Below are 13,921 nucleotides of genomic sequence, written 5' to 3' on the forward strand. Positions count from 1 at the left end.
CGGCGGCGGGACTCGGCGGCGTAAACCTCTAATGTGAACACAGTTATAATACTTTTGTGCACAACTGCGCGCGGGTATAAACGTTTTTTTAATGTTTATTATTTTTTTATTAAAGCCTAGTTAATTATATATTAACACCATGTAAATTAGTTCGTTTGGTTCAATGAACTCACTCTTCTGAGTCTTAGTTCGTTCATCCTATTTAACTATAGCTCACCTAATTGAACTAGTTCGTCAGTAAGTGCTGAGTTGCAGAAAAAGAAAAATATATGACAGGGAAGACAAAAATATGAACAAAAAACTTAATTATATTCATTAATATGACTCCAAAATATTAAAAATATGCTTTATATATGCCCAAAAAATGTATATAACGAAAAATTTTTCGTTGATCCCATAAAAAGTTTTTGCACATACATACAAAATGTATTTAATAAAGTGTGATTGAATTTGACATTGCTCTCAGAAGAACCATCCCATGGTGGAATAATAAGGTGTTGTCAGTAGCGACGTGTTTGTTGTAATTTTGACAAGCTCGGCATGCTTATTTTCAGCGCTGCCGATCTTAATTTTTATAATGCTATTAGTTGGGAAATTGTATTTAAAATACTCCATTTTAGTATTTCATTTTATCGCGATTTTTAAAGAACTTGGTGTTTTCAGAACGATATTAATATTTAAAATTGCTGGATTTGTATAATTTTTGTCCTCAAAATATAAAATATAAAAGATATCGTAGTTATCAATGGAAAAAGACGTACACAAAAATCGTATGGAAAGGAGATTTTTTTATATTAAATACCTTTTGCTGCATTGTCATAATATCGAGCCAAATTGACTACTGATACACTAGAATAGAGCGGCAGCATGGTTAATTACGATTTCGCTTATATTATCGATATTTATGTGTCTTAATCTACATGTTAGCGGCTGTGGCGTAGTGGTAAGCAGTGCGCGCTCCACTCCTCACCAACTGGGTTCAAGCCCTGGTCAAAGCAACATCGCAAAAAATATAGAAAAAAGGTTTTTTCTTAACAGCGGTCGTCCCTCGGCAGGCAATGGCAAACCTCCGAGTGTATTACTGCCATGAAAAACAGCTTCTCATAAAAATGCAATCGCCGTTCGGAGTCGGCGTAAAACTGTAGGTCCCTCCTCTTTGTGTGACAACATCAAGGCGCACGCCACAAGTCGGAGGAGAAGCTCGGCCAAACACTAACATATGTGTAAGCGCCAATCTAATATATTTATTATAATTTATTATTTTTTTTTCGTAGGAGAGGGAAATGCTTTATGCACTGGCCGGGGGCGCTAGTCTCTATACAACCTTCCCCGAGTGTGGGACTCCCACCGAAGCGTGTTGGGCTACCCACTAAAACCCAAACTCCCACCGCCCGCGCAAGAATCCCGCATCTGGCACCGCAATTCTGCATGTCTTCAGATGCAGGAGCGCGCTGTTAGAGCCTTGGGGCTGCTCTTTTGTAGGGGCGTTTCATTCGGGTGTCCTCAGTAGACAACCGTCCTCTCGTTTGCATCGGAGTACGAATTTCACGTATCTCGCAACTGCTTCCCACTTTTCTGCGCTGGAGATCATTACCCCAACTATGTTGTTCGGAGTTATGTCTCCGTGTCTTTCTTCCAACATTCTGCGCGAAATCAAGAAGTGTTCGCAGGTGAAGAATGTGTGGTACAAGTTATCTTCGACGTTAGTAGTGACAGAACGGTGAGTGCACCCTTCCCATTCTATGAAGATACTCTCGGAAGTAACCATGACCGGTGAGGAATTGCGTCAGGTAGAAATCGACTTCCCCATGTGGTCTGTTCAGCCATGTTTGAAGGTCGGCTATCAGGGAGTGCGTCCATCGACCTTTTGTGCTCGCGTTCCAGTTTTGTTGCCACTGCTGGATCAGTTGCTCGCGCGCCCTTGCCGCGGCAGCTGCTCGACCTATCTCGGTACTGAGATTGTAAATCTCTTTTCGCTCGTAAGCAAGTAGCTCAATTGGCATGACGCCAGAAATAACTAGAACCGCGTCCGCGGACACTGTACGGTATGCAGAAGCAATGCGTAGTGCCCCTCTGCGCTGTACCGAAGACATTTGAATCCGGTATTTTTTTGACTTTCAATGCGTCAGCCCATATTTCTGCCCCGTACAGGAGCACCGATTGGACCGCTGTCATCAGAAGCTTCCTGCGGCATGGCTTCGGGCCGCCCACGTTCGCCATCAGCCGGCTTAGAGCCGCCGAGCTCTGCGCAGCTTTTTCACATACTCCATGGATGTGTTCCCAGAATGTGAGTTTGCTGTCAAGCTTGACCCCTAGGTATTTTGTAGACCTAGAAGTCGTCACGAGTTGAGGTCCGACCATCATATTTATAATGGCTGGGATCCGTTTCCTGGTGAGGAGCACGATCTCCGTTTTGGCTGTAGCCAATTGCAGACCGTGATCGCTCATCCATCCACTGACGTTGCGCATGACCTGGTTTAGCTTGAGCTGTGCTAGCTGGACATTTCTTGCTGTTATGACGGCGGCCACGTCGTCCGCGGAGGCGACAAGGAAGGCGCCCGCCGGCATTTCCGTGTGCAACAGACTGTCGTACGTGGCGTTCCAGAGGTCCGGGCCAAGTACAGACCCCTGTGCCGCTCCGCCGGTTATACATCTCTTTCTCTGACCTTGTGCTGTGTCGTACAAAAGCCAACGGTCTCTGAGGTAGTCCCGGATCATATCTAGCAAGTATGTTAGAACCTTGAATGACCGTTCCAAGGCCTCCAGCATGTCGTCCCATCTTGCCGAGTTGAAGGCGTTCTTGACGTCCAGTGTGACTAGCAGCACTATTGGCCGCGCCTGGTGGCAGGCTTCTTCGGCCTTATGTACCGCCTCGACTACTTCGCCAATTGCTCCTATAGTTGAGTGTCCCTTCCTGAAGCCATGTTGTCGGGGTGAAAGGCCTCCCTCGCTTTCTATGGCTGACGTCAAGCGTAATTTGAGCAGACTCTCCATCATTTTTCCTGCTGTGTTTAGCATGCAGAGTGGCCGGAAGGATGAAGGAGAGTTTGGGTCCCCTTTGCCCTTGGGTATAAGCACCAGTCTCGCCTTCTTCCATTGGCTTGGGAAGACCCGGGCCCTAAGGCAGCTGTTGTACATGTTAAGTAGAAGATCAGGGCTCGTTTCCGCTGCTAACCTGATTGCCTCCGCTGGTATACCATCTGGGCCTGGAGCCTTGCCGGCTTTCATGCTTCGCAGGGCTAGCTTCAGCTCGTCTGTCGAAAACAGTGGTGCCTCGGCTTGCTCCTCGACGAACACTGTGTCGGCTCTTAGTGGGTGTGTGGGTTATTATTATTATTATTATTATTATTATTAATCTATTTAAAATATCATTTACAGTTTTATAGGAAATTGCCTTATTTTACGGCCTGTACTTTTTTATAAGTTACAATATATGTCCAACCTGTGTGGAGCTGACGATACAAACATATATGCAGTCTTATAAGTCTGTAATTAAATATTTTTCCACATTTAATTTGAAATAGTATGCACGAACGGATTAAAAGTACTAAATAATTAGTACTTTTTCTACTACTTTAAAATGCGTGACCGGAATAGGCCTGCCGAAAAAGTGAGGTTAAGTTACTGACAACACCTTGTTTTTTATTACACCGTGAACCATCCTATCCTAAAGTCAAATTACAAACAATTTTATGAATTTTGAATCGTTTGTCTATATTATAATAGTATTTTACTAGTAATTTTTAGCAAAAAAAAAACCGACTTCAACTCCCATATAAAAAAAAAATATATATATATATCTCATGATCCGCTGATCGGATCTTAACCAGATTAGTATGGGACCACCTCTGAGACACTACCTTTCCGATGCAAAAAGAGTTATCGAAATCGGTTGACGTGGTCCAAAGTTATGCGGTAACATACATAAAAAAAAAATAAATAAAAATAAAACAAAAAAAAAAAGATTCCGACGAACTGATAACCTCCTCTTTTTTTGGAAGTCGGTTAAAAAGAGAGCCGACCTGAGCTGTCAATCACACCTTGTTTAATACACCTTGCATACATACAGTGACGGGCAAAACTGTAACATGGTGTAGCACTTTTTCCTTCAGTCATCGCTATGTTTCCAAGTTCTAACGACTTTCATACTTTTGCTGTATGTTAATATTGGTACACCTGTGTTTCCCCTCTCATAATGATTTGAAGTCAATCCAACAACAATAATAAAACCAGCAGACAAATATGAAAATTAAGGCAGATGTTACAGTTTTGCACTCATATATTTTTTAAAACTTTTTAACAATTTTAACGAGAAAAAAGAACTACTAACACAATGTTCAGTACCCTTTAGCTTGTTTTAGTTTCTGGGTGCGATTTGGCATACCTTATTTTTATCTCTGTAAAACTTCTGGAGGTATATCCTCCATATATCCTTAGTTTGCTTTCACAGCTCATGTACTCGATTATACGGACTTGGATACTTAATAAGCTGTGCTTCTAGTTGATTTCGCAAATTCTCGATGAGATTTATGTCCGCGGATTGTGAAGGTCGTATCAAATTAGCAATTTTTTTATTTTGTATCCAGTCTTTGCGAACATATGCAGTATTTTTTGGGTGATTTTTCAGCATAAACTCTCATTTTTCGACTACATCTTGCAAATTTTGTTGAAATATGAACAGATACTGTTCCTTACGCATAATGCGTACTAACGGACCCACAAAATTGTTTAAATACAACCCCAAACTATTATTGACCGACCATTGTGATTCACAGTTTGCCTCACATGTTGCGCATGGCTTAATTTGGGTCTTTAATCCAATACCATGCCCGGCCATCTGATTGAAAGCAATTAATTGAGTCTTGTCAGACCAAATAACCTTCAATTGAAACTTAAAAATATGTTTTTTATTGCATTCTGAAAGGCCTAACATATCCCAATAGGCAACGGTTCGGTTTTCGGGCGACACAGCAAAATGCTACCACTCTCGCACATATATTTTGGTCAAATTAGCTTTTTTCTTCATTTAAGATGCCATTACGCCAATTTGGCAATTCGTCGCCTCGCTGTCTACTGATTTGCATTAAAGTTTAATACCTTAAGCGCTTCTGTAATAGTGGCTGCATCGCTACTTGCTGTGAGTTCAGTGAGTTTTTCGGAAGCGAAGTGTACACAATTTTGACAGTTAAAACTCATTCTCATACTTCTTTAATCACAAAATGAAGAGTGCATACAATTTTCAGTGTAGGTATAGTTGAAAACTCTCAGTTGCAGCCCCTGGAAACTGTTAACTAGCTTCCGCTAAAAACGAAAAATTTTGATTGAATTTTTCAACCACAAAAACTGGTTAAGCGCGAAACTTCACTAAAAATACGCATCGAAATATTTTTAAGAGTATACTAAAATTGTTTATTAGAAAATAACGGGACTCTCCGTTGTTTGTCAGCTTTTCCTCTTGTCAATCAAACAAACATCGTCAGTAACCCTGGCTATCTGGTATTGTCAGATGAAATTATGAGAAAATTAATTAACTTATTACCAGAATAATCGTTTTATGCATTTTTATGCTTTTTCGCCAAAATATGCATTTTGTGTCATAATATTCATTTGCATATGTGTGTTTCCAGCGGAAGGTACACCACGACAAAAAAATAAGTTTTATATCTAACGTATTTACGGGCCGATTTGTCTGCTTTTTAAAATATGTACTGGCTATGTAAGTAGAATCATTTTTGCATAAAATGGTCTTCCTAGGTGGTGCCAAGGTCGAGATATTTCGAAAAACCGTATTTATGGTCCGATTTGGTTCGAATTTGGCGTATGTGGTTGAAACATAATACATCATAGATTTCTAATAAATTGACCCTGAATTGGCGCTGAAGTCAAAATATAAAGTATATTCTACATAAAATACATGTTTTATTTGCGTTGAAAATTCATTTAAAAGCAATATTAACAAAAACATAACGATGGAAATTTATGTCACGTGACGCCACGTCACGTCACGTTTCACACTTGGGGCTGTAAAGGAAAATTGAAACAATTTGCATTAATTCAAAAAACTCTAAAAACAACTAGAATTGCTCCAAATCATATTAAAATAAGTTTCATGAAAATAGCCATCCACAATTCGCAGAGTTTTGCGATTTTGTAAGAAAAGAAAAAATCAACTTCCATTTTTTGTCACGTAACGACACTCTCTTTAAATGCTTATATTTCAGGACCAAGCAGTTCGATTGATTTCATTTTTCGGTTAAATATAGAGCTAATTATGTGCTATACAATGGCCCAAAAAAGTTAAAGAAAACAAATGGTATTCCTTTTGTGTATCACATTGAAATCGTACGACTGTCACGTGCGCCACCATGGGAATGCCCATATGCGATATGCATTTGCATATTTTTGTCTTCCCGAGGCTTCGCACGTGCTGAATCTGTACATAAGTATGCACATATACGCGTTTGGAGAAAACACGTGACAGCCCTTTTCAAAGAAACAAAGCCCAATTGCATACGTAATGGCCAAGCACTTTCATTTGATATATAACATTTTTAATGCAACCAACGGACATTATAATTTATTAGACAGCGCTTACTGCACATCTGGAGGCCAAGTCCTTTCATTTGACAACTCACTTTTTAGTCCAACGATCAGATCGCATCTTATAATTTTTCGTAAAGGCGGCAACCCTTTTCGAAAAAAGAAAGCCTCATTACACATCTGAATGCCCCATCTTTTTAATTTGAATAAGGATCAATCATACTTATAATAAATTATTAGTAATACGAACTGCGCGCATCTAATATGTTTATTCATTCCTCGACCATAACATACTTATGGTCGTTAACGCTGTTTTATTGTCCTGTCTTCACTTTAAATTAAAATTATCACACACAAACACTGTAAAATCAGAAATAAAATGGTGTATCGCGTGCAAATAAAATAGTGTATAATGATTTCATATAAAAATGTTCAAGGATAAAATAGTGTATAAGCAGATGCTTTCAGAAAAATAGGCTCAGCTCAAATGGTATTTCTAAGGCAATATGATACATAATTTTTTGTGTGGTGTATTTAAAATGCGAATATTTTGAATAAGAAGCGCACAATTAAAGTTTAAAGTCGATCGATTGGTTTATACATACTCCCAATTCGTTTTTCTCAAAACTATACTTTTCATGCAACACTATTTCATTATTCCAGCGACGAAATATAGACTTCCGACCATCTAGACGAGTTTTCAATCCCGAGCGCATGACAGTTAATCAAAGTTTTAAATTTTTCATCTTTTTAATATGAATTTGTAAAACACTTCTGAGTATGCAGTTTTATAACCCAAGAAATTTTAGTATAATAAAGTGCAAGCTTGAAGAATGCTTTGATTTTTAAAAATTGTCGTTTGCTGATAGTCTTTGTTGGGTTTTTGATGTAAATATACAAATTTTATGGAATAAAGGCGCAAGATCATTTGCAAACAAAATTACACTAACTCTGCTTAGATTTTCATAATATGCATTTATTATATGTAAAAAACAACAAAAGACCATAAGCAAAAATTAAAAATCAACGCGACTTTCTAGTCTTTAAACTTTATGAAAATTTGAAGAATTGTCCTAATTTTTTTCTTTGGTTTAAAACTTTGATTAATTATATTTTAGCTATAGCATCGACAATATTTTAACAAAATATAAACGAAAATGTTTTAATATGAAACAATTTTAATATTAAAAAAAAATTACCATTTTTATATTTTTGCTCCCCACTGTATGTACATATACATACATACTATATATAAGTATAAAATGCAAATAAAGCAATGCTTACCCGTAGCAAATGGCCAAAAGATGAACACACCAAGTTCCACACCAGAACACAAGTAGACAAATTGCGAAACCATATAGCGGGTTTGGTAAATGTGACATGTTGCTTTTTCAAAGAATAAGCCACGATGATCGCTTTGAGCTTATTCTCCGATTGTGCATATAAATTTGATATGGTTTGAGATGCTGATTTTTTGTAGTTATTTTGTGGTTTTGTTTATATTTACTGATTTTATGTTTCATATTTCGGTGAAATCTTTGTGTACACTGCAAAATAAAACATTTTAACTTGTTATACCAAAGATTAAAATCAACTGTGCATTAACTGAGATATATGTACACAATCATATAAACGCACCAAGGTACTTGCACGCAGTCAATTATAAGAATTTGGATGGTTTATATACTATGTTTTGTAGGTAAATTAATTCTGCGAAATGTAAGTTTCTTTCCTATATCAATATATCACAGAGCCTATAAAATTTATATGAGACATGCAGTTCACTTGAACCTTATACGTACATAAGCGTTAATATTATGAGTAATAATACGAAGTGACGGATGTTGTTTATCGCTGCGCATTGACGCATTCTACTGATACAAAATTATTTGTGATAACAAATGCATGAATCACAATTATTTCAAGCATAATCATACGTAGATTGATCATGTTTACAGCCATAAGAGATTAATTTTTTCTTCATCATACGTGGATTGATTTGAAAATAATGAAAGCAACCCCAATTTTGGTTGTATAAACCAACACAAATCCGAAAGAACTTGGCTTACTGATAATAACCATGCTAATGCCATCTGATGAAATGATTATGCTAACGTAAAATATAGGCAATATAAAAAATCATCTAATCAGTTACAAATTAATACTGTTCCGCCGTGAGGGGTAAAATAGCACAAACGGCAATAACCCAAATGTATGTTATTTCCCAATTGAATGTGAAATAAGACAAATTTGCTTTATTTCATTTCTCGTTGAGCAATAAGGCCAACTTTTAAACTTGACAATTGAGTAATAAAGCAAAATAGTGGACATACATACATATGTAGGTAATCACCCAGTTACATTTGACAAAAAGTAGTACATGAACAAGTTAAATAGATTTGTTAGTATACAATTTTGAAAGTGGCCAGCATCTCGGCGACCCACGTTCGCGTCCCCCTCCCCTCCCTTCCTTTCGCAATTATGCACTGCTGGCCAAGGCGAGTTTATACAAGGTGATGTTGACAGAACAAAAACAGAAATTACAACAACAAATTATACGCACATTTTACAACAAACACATCATTTTGACAAAAGGTACAAATTCGCCGTGAATTCAGCGGATCCGATAACACCACTTTGTGTAGATTCGCCTTGCTGCTGACATTATAACCAGAGACCCAAAATAATTATTATCCTAATATTTGAGATCACAAACGTCGCCTTGTTTTATGAGAAACTTTTTTTGTCTTTGTATAATAATTATTTACGAGAAATATCTTTTTTCGTCTCGCGGGACGATTATTTTCAGATGGAAATTATTTACGTCTTTTCATAATAATTATATGGGATTTTTATTCTTCTCGTCTCTCGGGAATAATTATGTGGGACTTTTATCTTTTTTCATCTCGCGGGACGTTTATTTCAAGACGGAAATGATTTACGTCTTTTCATAATAATTATATGTGACTTTTATTTTTCTCCCCTCCCTTGACGTTTATTTCAAGACGACAATGGTTTACGTCCCGCGTTTTCTCTTAATAGAATAGTACGTGTACTGCCGATTTCACGAAATTAAACACAAATCATATATTCCATGTGTAAGTGAAATCTCCTTCTCGCCAGCTAGGCTATTTAAAAAGTTATAAATAAACATATTTTGGTCTCCCCATAAGGTTACCATTACAATCCAAATGTTTAAAACGTTTTTTCTCGAATTCATATTCGTCTTGAAATAAACGTCCCGAGAGACGAAAAAAATAAAAATCCCATATAATTATTATGAGAAGACTTAAATCATTTTCGTCTAGAAATAAACGTCCCGAGAGAAGAAAAAGTATAAAAATCCCATGAAATTATTACGAGAAGACGTAAATCATTTCCGTCTTGAAATAAACGTCCCAAGAGACAAGCAACTTGCATATTGTTCAGTAATAATTATAGAGCAATATTTAATTATATTTCTTATACTTGTTATGGTATCTGATTATAACCGTTTAGAAAAAAGAAAAAAAAAATGGCACTTCTGAAACTGCTTTTTAATGTCCAAGTAATTGGGCGGTCGCTGTGGTGTAATGGTTAGCAGTGCGCGCTATGACTTCGCAGAGCCTGGGTTCAAGCCCTAGTCAAAGCAACATCGCAAAAATTTTTATATATTTTTTTCTTGGAACAATAAGTGCATTCTTTTGCAACCGAGCTACAAAAGAACACAGCCTTAAATGACGAAATACACGCAAAGCAACAACACAATCTCAGCTATTTATCCGAGTTCAGCCAGGTCGGTTAAAAAATACGCGACCTGAAGGGTAGTGTTGTTAAGTGAAAAAACTGCTCTATTGAGAGTTGTTAATGGCAAAGTGGAGAGGAAAATTTTTGTTTCCTTATATACGAGACTTATATTTTAAATAAGTATATATATTACGCAAATACCTCGCATAATTACTCATTTAAATTGGTTTTTGTATCTAAATTCCGTTAAACTAATCACATGTTTCTTGCCAGCTACCAACAGGGATGCTTAGGTAGCTAAAAGGAAATTTTACCCGAGTAGAGCGTTCTTTTGTCGCTCGCTTACAAAAAAATGCAGCTAATATGTATTTATTTATTGAATCTTTCTTTCGAAACTAACAAAAAGTTTTCAAATCTTACAAACTACCATTAAATTTAAAATTTCCGCGGCAATGCTTTGAAATTTTGTATTTTTTACATATATATTTATTGCAGTTGTTGCGGCTGTCGGAATGGACAAGATTCCGAGCAGCAGGATCGCTGGATATCGTACTGGGCAGGCGGTCTGAAAGGACGACTTCATTTGATAATATCGGAAAAATTATTTATTTTTAGTCTTCTTGCATATCTCGGGCTAAGAAGACCTCTCGCTAGTCGATTTGGATCGTTCATTAACCGTGCTGAGTAACTGTTGCTTAGCCCTCGTATGTCCTCATGCACCGTATTTGTATTAAGATCTTTCTGGATATTCGTAATTTTTATGTACAACGGTGCCCCGCAAATTTCGCGTAAAACTTTCGACTGCAGTCTTTTAAGTCTGTTCAAAATGGAATTGCACGCTGTGCCCCAAAGCCCGATTCCATATGCCCAACATGGTTTAATCATCATATTAAAAATCAACATCTTGTTATCTACGCTTAATTGAGATTTGTGTCCTATAACCCACTGAAGGCTTGCTTGTTTTAGTTTCGCTTGAGAAATATTGTTATCTATATATTTTATTCTACCGATTACCATATTGCCAGCGTGAAGAAATAAATCGCCAAGTTAACAAGTTATTATATAATAGTCCTGTGCGTAAACTTCCGTGCTGTTAACAAGAAATTGATTGCCGATAAGATCCCTCTTGCGCGAGTAGACGACATTTTAGACAACCTTGGCCGAGCGAAGTATTTTTCAACCTTAGACCTTTTTTCAGGGTATCATCGAATCCCCTTACATGTTGATTCACGTGACATAACCTCTTTCAGTACCGACCGAGGAGCATTTAGATGGAAGGTATTACCGTTTGAGTTAAACGTAGCACCAAACTCTTTTTCGTGTATGATGACAATTCCTTTTCCGGTATTCCGCCCAATGTGGCATTTCTTCACGTTGACGATCTAATCGTTATTGGTTGTAGTGAAGTGCATCACATCAAAAATCTGTCCAAAGTTTTCAATACATGTAGTGCCTTCAACCCAAAAATTTAAAACGAATAAATGCAATTTTGTTCGGCCAAAAGTTACATTCCTAGGACATAAATGTTCAGCCAAAGGTCTATTGCCAGACGACACCAAAACAAACGCTGTTAAAAAATATACAAACCCGACTGACGAGGATGCGGCTCGACGTTTCGTCGCGTTTGCAAATTATTACTGGCGGTTTACAACTTTTGCGGCTCTGGCAGCGCCTTTAAATCAATTAGCCAGAAAAAAAGTTGAATTTATTTGGGACAGTGCGTGCGACAAAGCTTTTGAATCTTTAAAATCAGCGTCAATTTCTCCAAAATTTGCTACAATACCCAGACTTCACAAACCAATTTATTATTACTGTCGATGCCTCGAAAATTGGATTAAGCCGAAACCATGATGGAAATGATTTACCAATATGCTTCGCTTCTAAATCTTTCAATAAAGCAGAACAGAATAAACCGATTATCGAACTTTAACTTTTATTTAGCTATATATTTTGCGATCAAGCAGTTTCGACCGTATGTTTACCGCACTCACTATACGGTGAAATCAGAGTACGATTTCACAATTGAGTAGATAAAAGGCAAAACCAATGTCGGAGCGGACGCATTGTCACGGATTACAATGAACGAACTAAAAGACTTTAATAAACAAGTTTTAGCGGTAAAAAACGAAGCAGACACAACTAGAGTATGATAATGAATGCAATGGCAATATTACGTTACAGGTTTACGACAAATTTTCATATAACTTCTCAAAAAAATACCTCGGGTGAAAACAAATATTATATATGGTAAAAATAATAAAATATCAAATATTTAAGTTTGTGCACCCTTAAAACAAAAAAAAAATCGAGTTACTTAATTTTACGATTGCTAACGAAACCCCGAATTTCGATGAGTTACTTTCGCGGCTTGAAGTCGTAGACAACAATCGTAACCAAATATTACTTTTTTTAATACCTTCCAATTTCAAACGTAAAAGATCACGGAAATAAAATTTTAAAAAACCTTACAAATTATATTGACAGATCCTGTTGAAACTGTGACTAACGACGAAAAACACGCCAAATTATGACAATCTATCATAACGACCATAACGATCTATGTAACGACGTACAAAATATTTTTGGAAAAACATGACCCGTGATATATAAAAGTTCGTCAAAAATTGTGAAAATTTTTTACTAAACAAGGCAAACCCGAAAGTAAAAGAGAACCTTGTTTTAACGCCAACACCAAACAAACCTTTTGAAATAGTGATAATTGATACAATAGGATTTGCGATCTGAGAAAGTATCTGGTAACCGTTGCTGTTACAGACAACAGCGCCAAAACTATCGCTTCTGCTATTTTTGAGAGTTGCATACTAGTATACGGCATAATGAATTCCATCATATCAGTTTAGGGACTGAATAAAAAAACGAAATATTTTCGGAACTAACAAAACTTTTAAAAATTGATCATAACTTTTCGACAGCACATCATCACGAAACAGGGGGCACAATTGAACGAAACTATCCCGTTTTTAATGAATACATACGTGCATACCTAAACGAGACTATTTCAGACTGGGATACTCATCTTAAATATTCTGTTTTTGACAACAAATTTACTCCATTCGAATTAGTTTTCGGGAAAACACCGACTTTACCTCACGAATTGAAAAAAAGGAAAAATTGATCCCATTTATACAGGGACCGTAACGGTTATAACTTTTATTATAAAAATCACTTTTTAATCGTTATTAATTGAATTTTATTTTTTGCTCAAAACATAACGATTATTTTTTAAGTTATATTTTTTACTCAGAAAACAATCGTTATGTTTTGAGTTTTATTTTTTTGGTCGGAAAATAATCGTTACGTTTTAAGTTTTATTTTTTGCTCGGAAAATAATCGTTAAGTTTTAAGTTCTATTTTTTGATCGGAAAATAATCGTTACGTTCTGAGTTTTATTTTTTGCTCGGAAAATAATGGTTAGGTTTTAAGTTTTATTTTTTGCTCGGAAAATAATCGTTACGTTTTAGTTTTATTTTTTACTCAGAAAATAATCGTTACGTTTTAAGTTTTATTTTTTGCTCGGAAAATAATCGTTATTTCTTGAGTTGCGTGAATAGACAGGGGGCGGCTGCATTCAACTTTTAACGCCACTGTGGAGTGGGTAATGAAAATTCAGAGAGCAAGATACAAGGACAGAAAC

The 13,921-nt window shown here is 36.6% G+C and overlaps 1 protein-coding gene across 4 annotated transcripts in view; it reads right to left on the reverse strand.

Annotated features, from left to right (window-relative positions):
- Nucleotides 1–8,479, reverse strand: part of LOC118752486 (ceramide glucosyltransferase-like) — a 19,530-nt gene extending 11,051 nt beyond the window's left edge. The window contains exons 1-2 of one of the 4 annotated variants that reach the window (XM_036487398.1): nt 8,343–8,479; nt 7,825–8,087 (exon numbers count right to left, since the gene is read on the reverse strand). In XM_036487398.1, coding sequence (XP_036343291.1) covers nt 7,825–7,922 — 98 coding nt within the window. In that variant the 5' untranslated portion in view covers nt 7,923–8,087; nt 8,343–8,479. The other 3 variants (XM_036487396.1, XM_036487397.1, XM_036487399.1) reach the window with 3 other exon arrangements.
- Between the last annotated feature and the right edge of the window lie 5,442 nt (nt 8,480–13,921).

This window comes from Rhagoletis pomonella, unplaced genomic scaffold, assembly GCF_013731165.1.
Source record: "Rhagoletis pomonella isolate Grant_MI unplaced genomic scaffold, Rhpom_1.0 Rhpom_scaffold_01540, whole genome shotgun sequence".
Taxonomy (NCBI): Eukaryota; Metazoa; Arthropoda; class Insecta; order Diptera; family Tephritidae; genus Rhagoletis; species Rhagoletis pomonella.